The sequence below is a fragment of the Galleria mellonella genome, unplaced genomic scaffold (assembly GCF_026898425.1).
Source record: "Galleria mellonella isolate WM207_F2 unplaced genomic scaffold, CSIRO_AGI_GalMel_v1 utg64, whole genome shotgun sequence".
In the NCBI taxonomy this organism is placed as follows: Eukaryota; Metazoa; Arthropoda; class Insecta; order Lepidoptera; family Pyralidae; genus Galleria; species Galleria mellonella.
The window spans coordinates 9,237,645-9,262,530 of record NW_026442133.1 but is presented as its reverse complement, the minus strand read 5'-3'; the positions used below and the strand labels follow the sequence as shown (position 1 = coordinate 9,262,530).

The window sequence follows — 24,886 nt, the reverse complement described above, 5'->3', positions numbered from 1 at the left end:
ATCGTTTACTATATATACTCACTGCAGTTCCATTTCAAGGAGTTTTTATTCATAGGAATGGATGACACCACAATAGTAAAGAGTAATGACTTACGTCTCTGTGTCACGCTTATCCCATTATTAAGCTAATATGGGCCTATTAACACTGAGGACACGGAAAGCTTTTTTGGACGTTATTTTGGAATATCCTACCTAAACGGACCTAATTTAGCTGACATTGTTCTGTTCTTGTCATAGTTTACTTATGTTGGTACTTTGTTATACTATGATATTAGGTATTACAGTCATCTTGGAATCTTAGCAGATGAGCAGTCCAATAATATACTTTTGATGTATTGTCAGTTTTTTTCATGTATTCAATAATCAAATCCAGATCAGTCTCAGCTGACGCGTTAACTATATATATATATATATATATATATATATATATATATATATATATATATATATATATAAAAATATTCAGACATATTTAATTATAAACATTTTAAAATATTAATTTATTATGAATCTACTGCCCAGTTTAGAATTAGCGGAGATAATTTCAGCGGAGATTTTTTTTAAAGGTTGAGTTGACAAGAAAAAAGATTCACATTTTTTTTTACAGAAATCCATATAACAGTCTTCTTTTCATTTAAGAGTTTCCTCTTGTCGGTACAACTAATTCATGCATCTTCTTCCAGCCAGCTCTATCCCAGGCCATATCCTTGACCTCCCTATACGACATGACACCTAGTGTTTCTTTTATCCGTCCTATGTAGTTATTCCATGCCATGACATGACATGCCGCCACTAGTCTAAACATTACGTCAAAAATATCGATATTAAATTAATTGTGATAGTATTGTAGTAGTATAGGATACCCACACACGTTTACATACCTAATTAAAATGCCATTAATGATTTCAACAGTTTATTGCCAATTTTCAAAGAATTTGTAATTATTAAAATACTAGAAATATTTTAATAAATAAATAATGTCAGCAATTACTCTGCATTTATAGAAATTCAATCTATTTATAATTTAATTTAATTTTCCTTTGGCCAAGTATTTTTATCATTAACATATGCGTCTATCTCGTAGTGGGCCTCTTTAAAGTTTAGGGTCATCATTTTCCTTTTATGACAGTTTTAAAACGTCTTTCGGGTAGATCCATGGCCTATTTTGACAGTTTATTATAAAACGTTAACGTCGAAGTCACTTAACTTTTATGACTTCTGCCTGACTTCTGAAAAAACAAATCTGGGTAATTTTCTTAGGGGGTTTCATTTTAAGGGAAGGCATTGGGCCTTTTAAAGTAGGACATTGCTCTACAATGCTCTTCCCTCTCCCCCAGCTACGGCTATGATTTTGCTATTGTATCGATTGAAAATTCGTTCCTAGGAAATTTTACTTTAACGTTAAGGTTTTATAATAAACTGTCAAAATAGGCCATGGATCTACCCGAAAGACGGTTTAAAACTGTCATAAAAGGAAAACGAAATGGCTTCTGCCCTACCAAAAAGTTATTTTGCTCTACTTTAAACTTCTTAAGGTCTAGTTACTGCCCTGTGGAAAAAAAATTAGTTTATTTTAATTTGGCTGATGAAATGACATACGCAGTTAACACTAGGCTCCGACCAGCAATCTATTAATTTACCAGTCTTGTTTAGAAGTGAAACACATGTCGCAAAACATGCGTGAACTGAATAGCGGTCGAAGATGATGATGGCTAATATGGAAGGTTGTAAATCTTTTAGTAATACTAATAGTAGTCAATCTTCGAATGTTGGCAGTTGCACACATACTAATGGTAGCGGAATTAAACAAAATAATTCTAATCATCTAACTAGATATTATTTTTATTATTATAATTGATGAAACTAAGATATGATTAAACAAATTCTATTACGTAAATTATATCTTAATATATAAAAATCTCATGTCATGATGTTAATTTGCCATTTAACGATTTCACATTTTAATGAAATTTTGTAAATATGTATTGTTTGGTTATCTCGCTAATAAAAAATGGACCCGGTAGGTGGCGGTAGGGCCAAAACGACGTTTGCCAGGTCAGCTTGATAAAATGTTCTTGAAGAAATCGAAAGGACAAGGGTTACAGCTAGGTGAACATACAACAAGATCATAAGTCCTTTATCCAAATAGATACTCGTTAAGGATTTACAAGATGAGGGTCTAACACGTGTTTTGTATAGAATGTAGTGGGAAAGCTTATGAATACAATATTCGCCTACATAAATGTAAATATCTACGTATATATAATATACTATATACCTAATAATCATATTTTACATATAAACAGAAAAGGGTTCACCTGTGTAGTCCCCAATATCGGTACTAACCAATTTCACATATTTATTTTTATACAATAAATAAGCTGCTATTACATATTAATAATCTTATAACACCACGATTCCGTTAAATTACTTGTCACCTCAAAACTTATGTTTGCGACATGTTTTGCAACAAGTATTTTGATTGAAATAGTATACTTATAATAACATCGACACTTAAAACTTTTACATGAAGACAGTGAGAGTGAAGCTCGTATTATTTAATAAAAGAGACATTTACTAAAAATACCACAGTGTTTTTAACCTATTCCAATTTGGAGACAAAATTATAAAAGAATTATATTTCAATAATAAATATTTTTTTAAATTTAATTAGGTACATGTTGGAAAAAACGAAGTAATTATATAATAATACTAAACTAAAAAATAAATGATAAAAATTTAATGTGCAGCTTTACTTGCGCTATCAATTAGTATGTATCCATACGCTTGTTATGAATGAATGTCGATAGGTGAAGACAAAGTCAGATCTGTTGGTATTTAAAATAATGTTCCTAACGTCACATGAACATTTGAACATGAATGAACATTTTATATAAACTTGTAAAAACTAGGAACTTGTTCCTAAACGATTACAATGTAAGCTTTTAAACAAATATTCCTTGGGGACAACAGTATACTTAGCTAGAGTAATAGTAAATAAAAGTGTATTCAAGAGTTCGCCGGTGTAAAACGAGCAAGCTGCGCTGTCCACCGACAAGTTAACTTTAGTGATAGAGATGTAACATTTTATTTTCTTATCTGTTTGACTTAATTTTTTTAAAGGAATAAAATTAATTATATATTTGTATTCTTTATTAAACTTGTAAAAAAATACACAGCTATTGGTTTAAAAAGTGGTTATCACGGATGGGCTTCTCTCTGAAAAATATCTCTTCTAGACAGTCTAATACAGTGAGAGAAAAAATGAGTATTCATTTTTATGATATTTAGAGTAATAAACAAGCTAACGATCTATCTGATGAAAAGTGATAGCAGTCGGCTATAGCTATGGATAGCACTATGGACATTATAGAATATACTCGTACTGTGACGCTTATGGTATCTCTTATGCGTTACCTTTTCTACTATTATTTCTTTCTTCGTGTTAACCGTTAATTGTGCACTGCTAAACGTAGGCTTTCCCCGTGAAGAGGGGATTTGTCAGTAGTTGCCACGCTTGACAGGTGAGTTGGCAACCGCAGTTAGCCTTTGATGATGTTTTAAGAGTGAAACTGCTGACCTTCTCTCGTTAAGTTCTCTTAGCCGCTTATTACGACACCAACAGAAAAGGAAGGTGAGTACCAAGACCACACGACAATTGTTTCTTTATTGTGTTTTAATATCATTTACACATTTAAAAAAGAACGAGATTCACTATTTGTATATACAGATCTTTTTACGAAACTTATCTCTATAAAACATACGAATTTTACTTTCTTTTGTATTTTTTTATTTTATAATAACCATGCTGATTAAAAAATGGCAAATCAATAGAGGAATAATTAGTGTATAACAGTAATAATTTCGTATTATATCCAAATATCCTTGACAAATAATGGTGTAATTTATTTATTAAACTTTAATAGAAAGTGTAATAAGAAAGTATAAATGGCAGACTTAATAATCCTTTCAAATAATTGAACTTAAGAATCGTAAACGTCTTGTTTCCAAAATTGTTTTCAAAACGCGACCCGTTTACGGCATTATGCTAAACTACCCGCTTTCACATGCCTTATACGAGATCGTATTGCAAGTAGTATTTATAGTCTATTTCAAAAGAACTTAAGTAGGTAATAAATTTTTTTGTTGTAAGTTTCATAGAAACATTCTTTTAAAGAAATTGGTAACAATTCGAAACATGAAATTCAAATTCAAATATTTTTTATTCAAATAGACTTATTTACAAGCATTTTTAAATAGTTTTTTTTCTTTTTTATAAAAGCAGGGTTGGTAAAGTTTTTATCTGTTGAGAAGAGCCCACAAGAAATTCAACAGTTACTCTTTTAAATCTCTGTTAATATTATGTGTATTTATTTAAATATACTACGTCTAAAATGAGACCATGCAAGTCATTAAAAAGACGTACTTGCAAATGATGTTAGTCGATCATGACTAACACCGTGCATATTTGTCATTCAAGCAATCGTTTAGTGTGCAATAAGTAGGCTTTGTTTAATAAGTGTTTTTTAATAACAGTTTCAAATTTATTAAACATTTTAATTTCAAATTCAGTTGCAACAGAATGTAATATTAAAATGACAATATGTTTATTAATCACTGTTTCGTGCGTCTTTGCTCGTGTGAATTTGTATCTTATAGGTTAAATTAGGATGCAACCTACTTGTGTACTACACGTAAGTCATTAAATTGTTTAAGCGTAATTTAGTAACAAACATCTTGAAAAACTTATAATATCAGTAGCATTAGGACGACATATAATAACTATGAATTTAATAAATTGACACAATATTATTTATTTAAATTGGAACGGCAAACATATATTTATATTAATAACTAGCGGCCCGTCCCGGCGTCGCACGGGTGAATTTTTACATTTTAAAAAGTGGCCATGAAGGCTGCATACGCGATGGAAGCTTAAAAATGGAGTAACTTCTCCCGTTTTTCCAACATTTCCCTTCACTGCTCTGCTCCTATTGATCGTAGCGTGATGAAAGTATACTATAACCTGCCCAAGAGTATGAAGAATAAATGTACCAGGTTTTTTTAAAATCCGTCGAGTAGTTTTTGTTTCTATAACGAACATACAGACAGACAGACAAAAATTTTACTGATTGCATATTTGGCATCAGTATCAATCACTAATCACCCCCTGATAGTTATTTTGGAAATATATAATGTGTTCATTGCCATTTTTATAAATACCATACAATAATTACAAGATTTGTAGAACATATATTAATAAATACACTATGAAGTACTCGTATGTCTTGCAATAGATACAAACTCAGCTTTTGCTGGACTGATGTGCGTTCAACACTGGTTTTCAGTTTGCACCTACATGGGGCACCGTTCTATTTCCAGATATACAATATATGTATGTTAGACTAGAAAAACAATGAATATATGACAAATTAAAGAAGAGAAAAGAATATATATATATATTCTTTTCTCTTCTATATATATATATATATATATATATATATATATATATTAACGAATGGTGTCTTCTATCTTTTATGCTACTTATATTTGCATTGTAAACAAACAGAGCATTTGATTAAAAAACATAATTTATTCCTTTGTACTGCAATAAATAGTTATCGTTGTGACGTTTGCCTGCGGCTGCAGATCAAATTTCAATTCTAGAGACAATTTACGTTTATTTTTACTGCAAAACAATTTAACATAACTGTAACCTTTTGTATTCGATTTTAAAAAAGAGTTCGGTAAAAATGTCTATTATCTAATATAAAAACAATATGACTTTGTTTTGACTGTAGAAAAAAATAAGGAAAACCAGTTTTATTTTTATAGCAATTTATTTGTGATTCTGACAACCTATTTACATAATTTACAAAATATATCTATCAAAATAATTTTGTTACAATAGTATTACAATTGAGTAGGTAGTAGTAGTAGCTGTTTGATTACAGTCATTAATGTATTAATCTAGAAAAAAAATCAATTCATCATCATCATCATCTCAGCCATTATTTGCCCACTGCTGAACATAGGCCTCCCCCATAAACTGCCATAAGGAACGGTCAATCCATCTAGTGGGAGACCTCCGTATACGTACCCATCGACAACTTCGAGCGTAATGTTCTCAATCATAACCGGTATAGGTATGATATGGACATATGATTTTAGTCCTGTTCATGTTCATCGTAAGATTTACCAATTGAGAAGCACTACTAAGGTCATTGAACATAATGTTCAAGTGCACTAGGGATTCCACTATGATCATTATATCATTGACAAGTCAAAGGTATGTGATGTATTCGGCATTGTTGTTTATACCAAATCTTTTCCAGTCTAGGAGTTTGAAAACATCATCTAATGCAACTGTGAAGAGTTTCAAAGATATGACGTCACACTGTCTTACACCTTTCTACACTGGGATGGGTTTCGTTCTCTGGTTCTCTATTCAGAGAGACGTGGTAATCTTACTGTATATACACTTTAATACGTCGATATACCTATAGTCAATATGGCACCGCTGGAGGAACTGTAGTTCCGCTTATGTCTCGATCGAACCAAAGGATTTCTCATAGTCCACAAATACCAGGCATAGTGGCATATTACACTCTTCTATCTTCTGTATGATCTGCTGTAGCGTATGTATGTGGTTTCTATTGCTAAAGTCCTTTCGAGAGCCAGATTGTTCAGGTAACTAAAACTCGTTAAGTTTACGATTAGAGTAAGACGATTTGGTTAGGAATCTTAAAAATAGTACGTAGATGCGATTCAGAAGGGATATCGGTCCATAATTCTTTAATAGGTTATTGCCACTTTTGTTGAAGTATAACACTTCTGCTTCACGCCTTTGACGTAACGCCGTTACTGATGACGAAATTAAATAGCTTCTGAAAAGCTACAAGTTTTCCACCCGCTATCAGAAACTCTACTATTATTCCGTCCAACCTGCTGATCACTGACACATTATTGAACTAATAGCGATTAGTCATCATGATGAAGTCTATCTTATTTTTTGGATATCCGTCGGTATAGCCCAGGTCCATTTTTTAGCCGAATCTCTGCCGGAGATTCCAAACACTCCATGCTCCACCTTTACCATGACCGCTACCTTGGTCAGAAATAGCAAAACCGCCGGGGACTAGTGCAATTTCTTATTGGTGTTTACCGTTAGGTTTTACTAGTAGTTGCCATGATTGGCAACCACAGTTAGACTTTTGGGTAATATTTTTAAGAGGGACGCTGTTGCCTATGCCTCGACCATATGTCCTTGTTGTCGCCTCTTACAAGACCCACGGGAAGATAAGAGATGGCCTATTTTATGCTGAGACCACACGATTAAATAGTCAATTAACAAGAACATATTTTAATATAAATTTTATTTTATCTATCTCATCTAACTTATTAACCGTCAACAGTTTCTTCTTAAGAAGTTGCCTATATAAAAACCTGTAGAGCTTCGCAACATTTTAACAGTTATGGTCTTTGTAACAATTGAATTCTTGCTATAATTACATAATATATATTACATAATTTACTACCGCACTTAGGCAAGTTCATTAAATTTTTACTAATGAGATATTACTTAATTGTGATTAATATTGTTAATTGATGTATTAACAAAATTAGTAGTTACCGTTAATAGCCCCTAATGAATCATTAACTAATTTTCATAAAATTTATACATAGTATGAAGTTACTTCAGTAATCATACTTCACAGCAATCACATCAGTAACAGCTCTCAGTGCGACCGTGAGTTTGCGTCCCAGAGAAAAAAAAAGACTTCAGTTGTGACAAACCAGTTACTTTGATTTCATAATTTCTACAGAATTAATCTGTGAGTATATCTTTTCATAAAAAAAATCCAAATCGGTTTATTCATTGACGGAGTTATGAGGCAACAAACATAAAAAAAATACGAACAGTGTTCTAATACCTTCAACATATCTCAAATAACTTCATTACAATTCGGAACGAATTTTGTGTTTAAACGTGTCCGTTAGTAAAAAGATATTTTTAAAAATTATATTAATTATTTAATGGCGTCTGTGTAACAGAAATTTTATGAGCTATATTTGTCGTTTCAGATATCTATATGGATTTCATCCGGAAGGATTCTTCAGAGTGAGTACCTACATTGCTTATTTGCAACATGATACTTTCTCCCTACACTTATTTATAATCGAAAGATGTTTGAAGTTTGTCAATAATGTATTATTGGATTTGAATACTATTATGTTCGTATACCTAATTGTATTCAAATAAATCAAGATAATATTGAGTTAATCTTGCTGTATCTCGCGGGTTGATATGCGTAATGTTGTATATAAAGTGTCCTCTGTACCAAGTTAGAATATAACCTACCCGTGTATCAAAGTTCAGTTGAAATCGTTCAAGAAATTTTGTGTAAAAGTGTAACAAACATCCATCTATACATTCATTCATACCTCGTTACAAACTTTCATAATTATAATATTAATATAATTATTATCTCACAGAAAACTTTTAATTGAAATATGAATGAGCGACGCGATAGGATATAAGTACTTTATCATAATACAGGGTATCATTGTATAAGAGTCAGGTAATAAGTATAAGGTGTAATATATTTTTATTAATAGCTCCTTTAGTAATAGCTACATAGTACATAATATAATTTCTGCTTAGTTTGGGACCATATGGCGCCTTAATATATTTCCACTTATAATAGTAATTCATTTATGTAGTATATCTCTAATAAAAATTTTGGACGTGAGTTAACACGTACAAACAAAAATGTAATTATATTTGTACATGTTTATAGTAGTGACAGAATAGTAGTTAAGTACTACGTAAAGTTGTCTTTTGATATGATATGTGGCTAAAATATATAAAAAAAACCAGTCAAGTACGAGGCGAACTCACACTCCGAAGGTTTCGTACATAAATAGTCAAGTAATAAAATTATCTTTATCACTTTTTTTATACAAGATAGACATACATATTTTTATTATTATTTGTACTTCATTTAGTAATTTCTTATTTTCAGCCATAATTTTATTTAAACTCTTTTTGATAATTTTGTTTTTAATAATTACTCAAAAACGCTGCTAGTTAGAATTATCGCTTTATTTTTTTGTAATATTCATATATACCTTTATAAATTGCAATTATTTAAGATTATTCTCTTCACAAATTACGTAGTAATAATTAATAATAAATTACGTAATGAAACCCCTTTTATATGATAGCTTATTTGAAATATTAGCTTCATTTTGAAATTTTGAGGGGTCCTTTTGGATTTCTTAATAAAAAAAATCCATTATTTCTATTGCAATATATAGTATTAGTAGTTGTTGAGATTTTATAACAGACGGACGACAGTCAGTCAGTCAGACAGACAGTCTGTTCAGACAGACGTACGGATGGATAAAGTCAAACCATAAGTGTTCCATTAAACCTTTATGGTACGAAACCCTAGAAAATAGTCATATGTGAGTTGAACTCTCTCGTCAAGATTTCTGTTCATTCGACCGCATTAAGTTTGTTTTCGGAGATTTTTTCTTTTGAATTCTCAAAAACTAGCACCTTTGTACACTGTAATTATTTTGGTGGGGAATGATATTTTTTGTCACATTATTATCTTTTGTCATAAGTTGTAAATTACGCAGCATAAAAATAAATAAAAATCAGTTATAAAATATATATATTAAATATATAAATGAAGCCCTTTCATATTATATTCCACTATTAAACTATTTGTTAAATTTTGAGTATTATTTTTAGCTTTTACAGCAGAGAAAATAAAAATATTTTTCAATTATTTCTACTGCAATATCACACGTATTTAGCCAACAATATAAAAAAAAATTATAGCATTAGCAATTGCAGAGATAAAGTGCTGAGGCAGATAGATGGACGGACGAAGCTTTGTAATTTTTTGATACGGAACCCTAACTTCGATATAACTAGTCCATCGCATATTTTTGTGTTCACTTTATGCATTATACCTACAACAATAATTCAAAAGCATATATATTGTCTTGTACAAATGTTCGATTACCTAGTTGTGCGTAATTCTTAAAGTTGAACACACGTGGAAAATTTTTTTATTATAGTGTCAATGAAACGGATTGTACACATAAATTTGAGGACATCTATATAGTACATTTTTTGGTAAGATTTGTTATTTATTAAAAAATAACTCTATATTTATATGGGATTCTGTGTTGTAATTAATTTACAGAATTTATTATAGAAACATTAATTTTAAAATATCAAAAGTAAATATCGATATAAAATATTACTAAAAATTTTTTCTCATGTTTGTAATTTCTAATTGAATTGAAGCATAATATTTTCCACAGCAAAATACAGCTAACGGTTTAATAATGATATTCTATATAATTTTAATTTTCGCTGTTATGAAATAAAAAATGAACTTTTTGGCTATATTGGGGAAGAAAGTAGATCCTTTCTGACAAGCTGATATATAGTGTAAAAATTATGAATACCACTTTTGTCTTTCTTTTTTATTTTAATCTAAAACTGAAGCATAAAATTGAATTATTGAATATTTATACTTAATTTTACGTCAGTTTTGAGTAATTTAAGGTGACTTTTAAGTTTTAAAATGTTGAAATTTAAACATATATACTTAGAACATAAAAATATACATGGTTTTTGATATAAATAAAATTAACCATCTTGTGTTTTATTGTTTAATGAAACATAAAAATAATGAATTATTTTATACACACAGTCTTATATTTTTTTTTATTTTTATTGTATTTATAAAAAAATTTGTTAATATAATAAATAGCTTTCCATTAAAAAAAAAAATCCTATTAAGGTAGTGACCATGGAACAATGTGATCATTTTTAATTATTTATTCAATATTACCCGTACTCGAGATATCTACTCTTCTTTATCAAAGCAAAATATCAAAACGGGGTTCACATGTTTTTCCAAAGTTCTAAAAAATATTTTTCAAGTTATTTCAGTTTACTTCCCTACTATAATATTTATTTGAAGTTATCATTATAATTTTAAATATTTCATTTTACTCGTTTGACTGGAATGAATTGTTATTTTGGCGTACCCTAGTGAAAGTTATAGGATCATATTTACGAACACGTGTATATACATATATGCAATTTATGAATAAACAAACATCTCAGAATCAACTAAAACAATATTTTTTATTTAATAGAGAAACTGACCTTTATTATTTATAAACTTACACATTAATTTTAATCTAAGTATCATCCACTGATAACTGACGGGTTATAAAGTGCATCATTCAAAGATCACGCCACTTGACATGGTCATACACGCCGGTGTCGTTCATGACCATAGTAGCATTTCTCACGGTCCAGCTAAACACAAGTATTGCTGCTGAATTAAAATTAAATAGTAGTGATTAAAACTTGCGACCTGAATTGAGACTTCATTAGCTACAGACTACGGTACATTCTTTTTTTATATTTTAAAGGTATTAAAAATAATTTAAGATTGTGTTCCACTAAAAAAAAATTGACTTCTGTAATGGCAAAAATTATTATTTTGCTTAAAAAATAAACTATTAAATAGATTTTGATAAAACTTTTATGGAGCTCGTATATTCATGTGCCCGCTCCATCTTAGACCACATCATCGCTTTCTATCAGGTGAGATTATAATCAGTTGAGATACCCTTCAAAAATAATAACAAAATAATCCAAAAGTATATTCGTTCAGATAGAAAAGAATTTTCCAATGTCGGTTTATAAATTGATAGAATTAACAAACATAAAAAAAAAATACAGCCAAATTGAGAATCTTCTTCTATTTTGAAAATAGTACGTGTGTAATTCTATATAGAATATTAAGTAGCATTTTACAGATTTAATACTTCCTCACAAATTATATTTTTTTATACAACTTAGAATGGCAAACAAGCTGACGGCCCACCTGATGGAAAGTAGTAACCGTCGCCTATAGACATGAGCAGTACCATGGACATAACAGAGTATACTGTTTCGCCCATGATACCCCCCATGCGTTGCCATTCCTGAGGACTCAGGTGTTATTCCTCCGTACCCAGTAAATTCACGCCATATCCCACCCTTCAAACCGAAACACAGCTATGCAAACACAAGTGCTTTACGGTTGAAACACGAATGGGATAGAGGTACCCAAGCAATCGACTTTTGTACAAAGTTTCCCTCTGGTAATGTTGTGTGTGGGACATATAAACATATTTAGAATCTGTGTATGAAATTTTAACCTCTACATCCATTTCACAGCTATAATAACAAACTATAAATAAAATTTGGATAATAATTTTTACTACACATATCAATATAAACCAAAAATTCATACCCATTTTATTAATTAAAATGAGTAAAACTAATTATTTCAAAAATAGTTTTTAGTCAGAACCTAAAAAATGCATAACAATCATTATTTTACTTTGACTTATTTAGTTGTAATCTTGGTACTTATATTTTATCTGTTAAAAACGTTAATTCATTTTAACTTGGCTTTTCTGAGTTTAATAAGTAATTTTCAATAATATTATAACTTTTTGTATATTTTCTTCCATTATACTAAATATATGTGTAAATTTGATTAGCTGACGAAATATTTAATTATCTAATTATCATAGGTGTCGTTACAAATAATTAAGTTCATCATCGTCATCATATCAGCCATTAACTGTCCACTATTAAATATATGTGTGGCGATGGCCAATGGCACAATAATATATCACTCAATATGTGAGCCGCATATAAAAAATAATAATTAAATTTATTTTTACGCAACATATAAAATGTAGCGATTTTGGATGAGTCAAGTTTTTCACCAGTTTTTTTTTTTAACCAAAAACGAGCCATAATAAAAAAATTAACACCAATATTGGTTAAAAATATCTTGTATGATTTTTTTTTTTATTATTTTCAATGTTACATACCTAATTTTGACATTGTTTTCTAGTACTCTGTGATATATGTTGTATTGTACATATCTATAGACGGTTACAACTTTCCATTAAATGAGATGTCAATTTGCTTCAGAAAAGGTTTCATATTAGGATACATCATCTTGATATAACTGACATATAACAGACAGATTATTTATTAATCTTATAATACTCTGTCAATAAATTCAGAGCCATTAAGTTACCAATTAAAGACCTTTCTATCTAATGAACTTAGAGTAATCATAGATGTCTAGATAAATATATAGCCATCTTTAACTTAACGTCTTTTGAGTACTAGCTCCGACTTAGAGTAAAAAGTGCGGGTTTAAATTCTAACCGCTTTACAATTTTCCAATGGCACAATAATATATAATTATTTATATTTTTATGTTCAGCTATGTATAAACATATCTTAAATTTATGGTCTGTATTGCAATCAAAAAACTTTAAACTGCTTAATTTAGAGGATTTAAAGTTTTCTGATTTAAAATTAAATGTTATTATACTTCGACTTTATTATTAAAAAATATGCAAGCAAAAATGAAACACAGTTTTTATAGGTAATAACCATTATGTAAGCGCTAAATCACATATTTTATACTTGCCTGTTGTCAAAAACTTGCAAAATTAAACAGTTGCACTGTTTTTTATTACGCCATCTTACATTCTTTTTTGATTGAAAAACCATACTTTAAACCTTAATCATGTTATTTTTACACTTGAATTTCTTAGTATCTTTTTGTTATTTTGCCAAATTTAAAGACGATCAAATTAATAGTTTTAGCTGAAAATGATAAAATTTAAATGAGTTACCGGTTTTTATTATAATTTCTATGGCTGTTGTAAGATAGTTCCAGATAATTTTATATATAGAAGTTTTATTTAATTTAAAAAGTATCAATAACAATTTTTAATAGATATACGAGACAATTATAATATTTGAAGCTTCCAATAGAAGTCAATTAGTATAACCAAATGAGTATCGAGAGAAAGAAACTTTAAATGAATAAATTATAAAATAAAAACGAAAAAAAATGTATCCGTCCGACTAGCGTAGTAATAATAGTCTATTATTCTCTTTATACGTGAAGCAACCTATGCCTAGTAGTAAGACGAGCATGGATTGTTATAATAGTATATAAAAATTTCTTGTCGTTAAGTTTGTTCAAGCTAATTTATGATACCGTTCTTTATTGAAACCGATATTGTTGAAACTGTCACGAGTCGTATTGTACGTATTGTAATTATTTATGTCACCGAATTGAAACTTGAGTAAAGCTGACATAAATCTTTATGAAACCGATATTAATGAAATTTTATAAATACGTATTATTTGCTTCATTTTGAGCAATAGAACAATTTTTATGACGATAAATTACACAATTTTTTTTTTGTGACGAAACAAACTTTCGCCGAATACGGAATTACGGAATTATAAATTGACGTTTATTATTACTGAATTTATTTTTCTTACAAAAATACTGATATATACTAATATTACTAAAATAATGAAAAATACCGAAATAAACATATTAAGTAAAAAAAAAGATAATACACTAATTCAATTTGATGGCAAAGCTAAACAAAGCTTTGAAAAATACTTTAAAATAATAAGTAAGTTGCTACAAACTATTTATTTAAACTTAGTACTAAATTAGTTAAAAAACGAAACTAACTAGTAATTATCGGCACGTAGTGGAACTTTGTATACATATTGATATTACTAAAAAAATTTTACACTTTAGACACTCTTCGAATGATTACACAAAAAAAAAGTAAAGAATCTCCGTTCAATCAATTGAAAATGCCTTAAACGCAGAAACCGATCAGATAATTATCATAACAATAGTTTTTGTAGAAGTGATTTAATTTAGGCATATTTCAAAATATTTTAATACAGCCTCATCAATAAATTTTTTAAATCTTCTTAAATTAGTTAACTTAAAAATTAGTGTATATTTCTAATATAAAACAACAATGTAGTGTAAAAATTAATATAAAACCTTATTACTGGAGTTTAAATAGACTCAAAGTTGCAATTAAAAAAATAAAAGTTTTTGGATGCTTATTTTAGCGATAAAGAAAACTGAGAAAATGTCTAGAAGAAAGAACAAAAGTTCCGCTCTTTTAATTTACATAAAATAATAATAACCTAACGTATTTACATGTTGATCAACCTTGTCACTTGCAGATTGGTCAATTTAAATTGCACAACTTGCAATTTACTCCATTCACAATAATCAACCACATGATATTAAATTACGTAAAATAATTAACAATTGTATCGCATTATGTACCTATTTATAACCTATTGTTTAACTTGTTTACGACATTAATGAAATATATATTATACTTTAATAATAATAGCATGTGAGCCTCTTCCTTTCTCATGAGTATCATGAGAAAACTAAAGGAACTTTATGGGTAGCAGCGTTCCTCTTAAAACACCACTAAAGTCTGACTGCGGTTGCCAATCCGCCTACCAAGCATGGCAACTACTTGCAAAACTCACCTTATGGGGAAGACCTATATTCAGCAGTGGACAGTTAATGGCTAATATAATAATAATATATTAATTTCATATTTAACATTAAATTTAATCATACTAGTATAATAGCAATTAGAATACAGATTTATTTAATTAATTTTACAAATGATTAATATTTTTGTAATTGTTACAGCAAAATGCTACAAAATCAAGGAAATGGATCCTCGGTGCTATTTGAGAACGAAGTTAACGATAATATCATAAAAGAATTAGTTCCTCTATCAGCGGATAAGAGAAAATGGGATATAGTATGGAGAAATGTTATCATATTTTTACTATTACACACCGGCGCCGTCTACGGTGCCTATCTGTTGTGTGGGCAAATCAAGTTTTCGACAGTGATATTTAGTGAGTAATAGACTAATACTTTTAATCCTATCTAGTAGTTATGTTATTAATATGAATTAATTAATGAATGAAAATAATATAATAAAATAGTTAATGATTATATCTGTATACAGAAGATTTTTAAGAAAAAAATACACTTACGAAATTGCGGGTATAAGCTAGTTGGACTTGTTATGTACCAATCCATTATAAGACACTAATGACAGTTTAAATAATGCGTAATATAAAAGAGCAATATGAAAATGACTATTAAATTAATTAAATTTGGCTTAAGCTGGGCTTCAGGATTAATGTTTATCATTAAGTAGGAACAAAGCCTGTTTTATATTGTAAAACTAGTGGTGGTATTTGTTAATATAAGATGTATTGCTAATTTTTAAGATAAAAGAACAACAATTAAGTGCATTAAAGGGCAATAATTACCAGGAAAATCAGTAGTAATTAAATTTGGAAATGGTGAGAGAATGATAAAGTTATAAACATAAATGTAAAGGAATTTTAATGTTTGTTGCTCAATTATGTACACGATTAAATAGTTGAATGGATTTGAATGACATTTGGGTCAAAATTATTATTGTATAGTTATTAAAATTAAATGTCTTTTTTTTTTAACGGTGGGGGATATTTAACATAATAACAAATGAAATAAAAAAAATTACTTAATCAAAAATTGGGAATAATTATGTTTAATTTTCTCTTTGCAGCTGCTTTCATGATCGTTTATTCCGGCTTGGGAATAACCGCTGGAGCCCATAGATTATGGGCACACAAGTCATATAAAGCGCGTTTACCTTTGCGCATCATACTTACTATTGCCAACACTATAGCATTCCAGGTTTGTTTGAAATATTTTTTATTTCTTAACCACTTATTTAATAGAAAAATTAACCTTACCCCGATGAGGAATAAAATTATAGTGATAATGTATGCATATATTATAATATTATAAATAATATTATAAATGTGAAAGTGAGTTTGTTTGCTTTAATAGGAAACAGTAATCACTATCAAATTGGTATACACTTACTATATGGAATGGAGAAGGATCTAGGCTACTTTTTATCAGGTTACACATCATTTAGGCTACAATAAACATATCTAATCACGCTGTCATGGGTAAAAACTAATACTAGTTTTTTTAGTGTTATAAATTAAGCTCAATAATAAAATAATTTGCTATCTTGCTGGGCTCAGCGATAATACATTGTATCAGTAATATCTCCATCAAGTATTATAAGAAATTTATCGTTTTACAATATTAATATAGTTTTAAAAATTCACTTCTTACGCTGTGATATTTGCCTAAGTATTTTCCCTACATATCGGTCATCGTCAATTTTACTGTAACATGGAAACATGATGTGACCAAGTGTAGAGAAATACTTTACATGACTATTACAGTAACATAAATAAATAACATAAACTCAACATAATAATATTTCATATCATCAGAAAACAATTAACTCGGAGCTTATCGCCTTTAGGAGAAATGATATGTACAAGTAGTCGCGTATCACACAGCATTTCCACAGAATGTCATATTTTTCCTATATATCTCTATTCAAAATATTCATTTTTAAAAAATATATGTGACATTTGCAAATTTTAGTTATATTATATTACACAGACACACGGTATTACACATATTATTTCTTCCATTTCCTTGGATATTGCTTCATTAAAAAAACATGCCATAAATCGACTCTTTCAAATATCGATTATTAGCATGTTTTTTTTAAACCAATAGTATTGATACGCCAGAATAATATATATATATATATATATATATATATATATATATATATATTTAATTTAACTTAACTGGATTCTATGTCAACCCACAGTGCAAATAATCGTTATTTAAGAATCGACAATGTCCTTACACTCGTATTAATAAAACGGGAAATGATTCTATGCAACATATGCTTAATAACAGCAGCATGGACCTTACGCGTTGCCTTTGATCGTTGATTAATGACGTGACACTACTGCACTGTTCTCTATGCACTTAAGGTCTTCTAAAGGTAGATTAAATTTTTTATCAAGCTAATGACTTTATTCATCCAAGTTGTTTTATTAAATTATATATATATATATATATATATAATTTAATAAAACAACTTGGATATTTTATATTTTATATTAAAGATAAGTAAATTAAATGATAATGGCAATGTATAGGTAAGTTCTCGGAACCTTCAACTAATTGGGAAGAAATGTTTTCGGACCGTCGATACCACGCCAGCATATATTAATAGCGCAGGTGGAATTACTACTTCATTTACCCCTTAAAACATGACTTTTATATGTTATATCATTTGGAAATTTTTTATTATATTATATTTGTGTTATTTTATTTATATTATATGTTATTTCACACTACTCATATGCTTTATCAATAAATAAATTACAGGATTCCGTATTGGATTGGGCGCGTGATCACCGAGTTCACCATAAGTTCTCAGAAACCGACGCTGATCCCCACAATGCAACTCGTGGCTTCTTCTTTTCCCACATTGGTTGGTTGCTGGTCCGAAAACATCCACAAATTAAAGAAAAGGGGCGTATTATCGAGATGGATGACTTATGGAGAGATCCTGTTCTTAAGTTTCAAAAAAAGTATGTTTTATACATATATATATCACTACATAGTAAATGTATAAAGTCGCTTCCCTCCGTCTGTTCTCTTAGATCTTTTAAACTATGTATCGGATTTTAATGCAATTGTCATCAATAGATAACGTAATTTAAGAGGAAGGTTTATTTATACGCATAGTTATTATTGTTTTGTTTTAATTTGTTGAAAAATGATAAGTTCAAGATGTCGAAAGAAAAAATCGACTGCGAGCCTTCGAAAAATCGAAAATGCTGAAATAGCACAAAATAATGTATGATGAAATTGTTCCTCTTTATTAGTACTACAAAAAAATCAACGATGGCTTTCTATATTATACAGATAGCTTTCTATAACCATTTTAATGTTTTAAAAAATATTATACAATTATTTGGAGCTTGACGAGCTCTTTACATGGATACAATAGTAATTAATCACTCCTCACTGACACCACATTGTTTCTACATGGCACCCGTGCGAAGCCGACGCGGGTCGCTAGTACCTTATATAAACCTATCATCTTAATTACTTCTACTTTGTGTCCTAAAATAAGCCACAGGATACAGCTGGTAGAATCACGGTACTCAAAATAATTTATTTATATAGATGGATTATTATTTTGTCACTTAGTAAATATTATTTTTCAACAGACTTTAAAAAAAGGAGGTTCTCAAATCGGTTTTATTTTTTTTATATTTATTACCTCAAATACTGTCAGTTCTAAACCACTTTTTTATCTAAAAGGATATACTTACAGATTAGTACCATAAATTTTTTATCAAAATCAATTTAGTAGTTTAGCTTTTAAATAAAAATAACTGGTTTAGTAACATTTGAAATCGGTTATTTTTTGTGGGACACAATCATTAATTATTTATAAATTGTGTATTGCATGTAATTATATATTACAATTTTATATTATTAGTAATCTTTACTCATAATTGTCCTGTTCAGGATATGTTGATTGAACAGAATAAAATGTAGTCTAAGTACTTTTCTATTCCAAATATTTTAGATCATCATATTAGCTTTTAACTGTTCACTGCTGAACATAAGCCTCTCCCTTGGGGCTTTTGCCAGTAGTTGCCATGCTTAGCAGGCAGATTGACAACCGCAATTAAGCTTTGGAGATGTTTTAAAAAGGACGATGCTACTCATCCCTCGCTAAACCCTTTCCCTAATATTTTATATATAGGTATCAAATTTATTGATGAATGCGTAAGTAACGCTATTACGGTGCTAAGAGGAACGAATAAAAATATAATTTACCCATTTACAGAATTACTAAAAATTTCATTGGTTTGGTCATTTGGAGAGGATGGATGAAAGAAGAATTACGAAAGAGATTCATCAAGCAAGAATGAATGGAGTGGTCGGTAGGGGCCGCCCTAGATGGACGTATGTCGACCAAATAGGCAACGTGCTAAAGAAGGGCCAAATTAAAAGTACCCGTAACCGGCGAGCGTGTATGAAAAGATTGATGAATGTGGAAGAAGCAAAAGAGGTTTGTTTGAATCGAAGCATTTGGCGTTCCATTGTTTTTGCCTACCCTAATGGGAGACAGGCGTGACAGATATGTATGTATGTATGTATTCCTTAGTAAATCGTATGCTATGATAAAAAAGAAATCATTCTTTTTTATCTTAATGTCAATTTTTATCCAAACGCTTGAGTTTATCCCTACTATTCGGTATTTACACATCTAATAAGTGTATAATAAGATGTTTTAAAGTCAGAGAAATCTCTACTGTTATTTTTTTTACAAAATTTATAATATTTTTTCACTGAATTTGACATAAACTAAAAGCACTTTCACGATTATGATAAATCTAATGACAACATTTATCAAAATCACTCGAGTTGTTTAATTTATATCACATCAAAGGTTCAAGCATAGATCCGAAAAATGTTACATTCCTTTGCTTAATTAAGTAGTCAATTAACAATTTTTAAAAACCATAATACAATATAAAAGCAATATAATTTCTTATATTTGTATATTTCAGATACTACAAATTCCTCATGCCGTTTGCCTGCTTCATTCTACCTACATACATTCCAACACTGTGGGGTGAATCTGTTTGGAACGCGTTCTTCGTATGTGCCGTTTTCAGATACATATATACTCTAAATGTGACGTGGCTCGTCAACTCAGCTGCTCACAAGTGGGGTAGCAAACCATATGACAAAAACATAAATCCAGTTGAAACGTCGCCTGTGTCTTTTCTTGTCCTTGGCGAAGGGTACCATAACTACCATCACACATTCCCTTGGGATTACAAAACGGGTGAATTAGGTAACAGGTTGAACTTCACTAAGTTGTTCATTGACTTTATGGCGAAGATAGGGTGGGCATACGATCTGAAAGAAATACCTTTGGATGTTGTACAAAAACGTGTGCTGAGAACAGGCGACGGATCTCATGCGGTATGGGGATGGGGCGATAAAGAATTATCATGTGATGATAAAAAAGAAACGCTCATTATCAACCCTGCAAAGACTGAATAAAATTTATTTTAAGCAGAGATTGTAATAGTATAGTATCTACAATTTAGAAAAAACCATCGAGCAGAAGTAATTTATAGGTGGTTTTTTTTTTACAATCACAATAGGTACTACTTTGGGTCTATTTTAGTTATTCAGCTAATCTTATCATAAAAAAATTCCAACTTATTTTTTTTTATACCACAAAGGTGGCAAACAAGCATACAACCCGTCAAATAGTCACTTGGCTATGGGCGCCTGCAACATTAGAAGTACCACGTGCTTGTTGCCAACTCTGAAGAAACATTATTATATCTGTAGTGGTTTAAAAATAATTGACTTTTTGACATTCTGGGTTACTAACAATGTAATACCTATTCTGTTATCTACTTATCAAACATTTGAATGAACAATGTTCTTAAATAATTTGAGATTATTTATTAATTATTAATTAATGAATACATGTATATTTTTTATCACAGGGCATAATGATATCAGAATTATAAAACAAACTATACAAAGGCAAACGTAGCCATGTGTAAAGGTTAATAACGTTATTGGCATAATATTGTTTATACAGTCAGCGCGATAATAAAGTAATTTAACATTAATTAAACAATGAAATAGAATTGTTTTTTTTTTTTCACTAGTTTCATTATGATTTCTGATCTAAAATTACATTAATATATTTTATTAGCGACCTATGGATTTTATTAATTGTTATTAATTTGTAATATTTATAAAATTGTTCATTGTTATTTATGTAAAATAGTTTTTAATATAATATTTAAAATTAAATAAATAGATGATTACTACTGTTATTCATTGTGGGATAGCCAGTGGTATTTGTGGTTCGTTATAGTTGTGGCGAATGTTCCTATATTAGAATTATATTATATATAATTGTATAAGAATGATTACAAACTTGAAATATTTGTCCATATTAAGCAATTTACCAAAAATTATTAGAATAAGTACCAACCTATTTCTCATAGATTGAAATATCTACAATTTGTTTCAATAAAATTTAATGTGATGGTAACTAAGTTTTATTAAAATTATAACAGAATCACATTCTAAATAAAATTAGTAACAAATTGAATCTTATTTTTTTATTTGGACCTACTACTATTGTATTTCAGTACATTTTTTATGTCCGGGTCAATTATTCATTTCGTACATTTACATTCATTACAGTTTTATTGAAACAAATTGAACCATTTTCCTTCATCATCATTATATCAGCCTTTATTTGTCTACTGCTGAACATATGTCTTTCCCTTGGTGAATATTTGCTAGTAGCTGCCACGCTTGGCAGGCGGATTGTGGAACTTCTGGTAGTAATAGCGGTGGTCGATCTTCGAGTGTTGGCAGTCACACACATACTAATGATGGCACAACTTCACAAAACAGTTCTAATCGAATAACTAGTGATATGGACTCCTGCAAGATAACACCTAGTTCAGTAAAATATTTTCCTTATTTTCCCACTTCATGCAATGTGCCCATTAAAAAAAGTCTAACGAATTCCAGGCAGTGTAGATTTACTTAAAATACTTGTAAACATACTCTGATTATATTACTGGAAGTTGTGAATACTGTGGCAATTATTCTTCTTGTGTGTATTTCAAGAATCTCTTTTTTAGTGAATACGTAATTCATATCTCTATATGAATATATCCCTTTCTGAACAAAACACAAAGGGCAAACAAGCATGCGCCTCACCTGATGGTAAGTGACTACCACCGCCCATGATCACCCACAACACCAACGGCATTGCAGGTGTGTTGCCGGCCTTTTAAAAGGAATAAGCTCTTTTCTTGAAAGTTATGATATCGTATCGGTTCGGAAATATTGCTGCTGGAAGTTGATTCCAAAAAGTGGTTGTGTGTGGAAGAAAGTGCCTTGAAAAACGCACGGTGGAAGACCGCCACTTCTCCAGGTAGTTGGGATGAAACTTTATGTCGGGTTGTACGGTGGTGAAAATCAGCAGCAGGTATCAATTCGAACACTCTCCATGATAAATTTGGTAAAAGATGCACAGAGATGCAACATCTCTACGCAGTTTCAGTGGATTAAATCGGACAGTAAGGCGCTGATCATCAATAATTCGAGCAATGAACCTGTAGCCATTTGGGCGTGCTCAATGAGTTGATCGGTTTTAGTGTTACCGCTGTAGGATTTGTATAGGCATGCATAGATGCGGAGATGGTTATTGCAGGGCAGCCCGAGCGTGGTTGCTCGAAAGAGTATTCTCCAGCAACATGGTTACTGGTACCTCCCTGGGGTACGTTGTTTTTTCTAAATTCCACTGCCATGGTCGTATTGAAATATGGGTGGGGATGGGGTTGGGGGAACGATTTTAGGATAAGAAAAGGGATGGGTATAAAATGAGCCTCCAGACTTCCTCACTCACCATACGGAATGTGGTGCTCTAAAATTGTGTCCACTTAGCATCGGTATTCTATGAGGGTGTAGTACTTCCCCGGTCGAGCCGGCCCATTCATGCTGCAATAAATACCATATAGTTTTACAGGGTAGTTCTACCACAATATGTGAGTTCTATGTTAATAAACGATAAAAATTCAACCTCTTGCTTTTTTTGTAATCGGTTGAAAATAGAGTATTCCATTCACTTTTTTTTTTTTATAATAGCTCGTTTTCACATCATTGTAATGCATTATGTCACATCTATCTTTAACACTCATAGTCATCATAGTAAACTATGCTCCCATTCCTCGTACAACTTTATAAAATTATATTTATTTACCAGATGTGCCTGTAACTTTATTCACACGATTGCGATATTTTGATTAACCAATATTAAAAAAGCCCAAGCAATTCAATCCCACAAATTAAGCGTATATCAAAATTTAACGATGATTAGTGTTAACATTTGGATGATGATAACGATGATAATACTATCCACTGCTGAACATGGGTCTCCCCCTTGGTTGGATTTTGGCAGTAGTTACCAAGCTTGGCAGGCGGGTTAGTAATCGCAGTTAGACTTTAGTAATCTTATAAGAGGAACACTGCTCTCGACTATTAAGTTCCCTTAGTTACCTGTTCGACACCAACGGGAAAGGAAGGGGTGGCCTGTTCTGTGCCGGGACCACAGGACCAAAAAAAATGATAATAATAGTATAATAATAACTGTCTTTATTATGAATGATTGAACTAAATGTATGTTATTTATTATGAATAATAAATAACATACATTTAGTTTGATCTACTGGCCACCGAACTAGGCCGAGCCTGTTTCTCAGTGGATAGTTAATTTTTGATATTAAGATATAAAAAAAATTAGGGTGTTAAAAGAAAAAATAGATACTGACACACTTATACATAATATTACTTATCACTCTGAATAACCCTGAATCGTATATTTTTTTCAAATGAGGTCAATAAAAAATAAAAAAATAGTATAAAGATATTCAATTATAGTCACAGATAATATAATTCTAGTACAGTATATAGTTTAACGCAGGTGGATACATTAGTTGATTGATATTGTTTGACAACAAAGTAATACGAATACCTGGTAATACAGGTCGATAATGTAAAGTACATAAGTTTTATTTATATAGCAGCTTCTGAATATTTAACATCAAGGTCAGTTTATATAGACATTATTGTGCTGAAAACTTTTGCATATAAAACATAAGTTTAGTAAGCATGCTATTTTTTTTGACATACATGTTTTTTTTTATGGATGAAGATAAAATGGTAACCCTGCCTGCGCTATCGGTATGTGCAGGCAGGGTACCAGTGAAGGGTGATAGGTGAGAATGAAAACAGGTCAGTTAGCCCATAGTGATCAATTAAACAAAAATTAAGCACTATAGTTTCCAGGTGGAGGTCCGTGTGGAGATCGACCTGATAGGGTATATTAGCAATAATTGCTAACAACAATGGTGTTGTTAAATCTCATTATTAACAATCTCTTT

General features: G+C 30.2%; 1 protein-coding gene across 2 annotated transcripts; it reads left to right on the top strand.

Annotated features, from left to right (window-relative positions):
• The first annotated feature begins 9,997 nt into the window (after positions 1–9,997).
• LOC113512610 (acyl-CoA Delta-9 desaturase) lies at positions 9,998–23,525 on the top strand. 2 transcript variants are annotated; one of them, XM_026896515.3, is made up of 5 exons: positions 9,998–10,153; positions 15,624–15,838; positions 16,543–16,673; positions 18,252–18,457; positions 20,459–23,525. In XM_026896515.3, exons 2-5 carry the CDS (start codon positions 15,628–15,630, stop codon positions 20,958–20,960), a joined length of 1,050 nt encoding a protein of 349 aa, XP_026752316.1. In that variant the 5' UTR covers positions 9,998–10,153; positions 15,624–15,627; the 3' UTR covers positions 20,961–23,525. The 2 variants fall into 2 exon arrangements, with proteins under 2 accessions (XP_026752316.1, XP_026752317.1); XM_026896516.3 differs by lacking the exon at positions 9,998–10,153 and adding an exon at positions 11,288–11,446.
• The last annotated feature ends 1,361 nt before the right edge of the window (positions 23,526–24,886 follow it).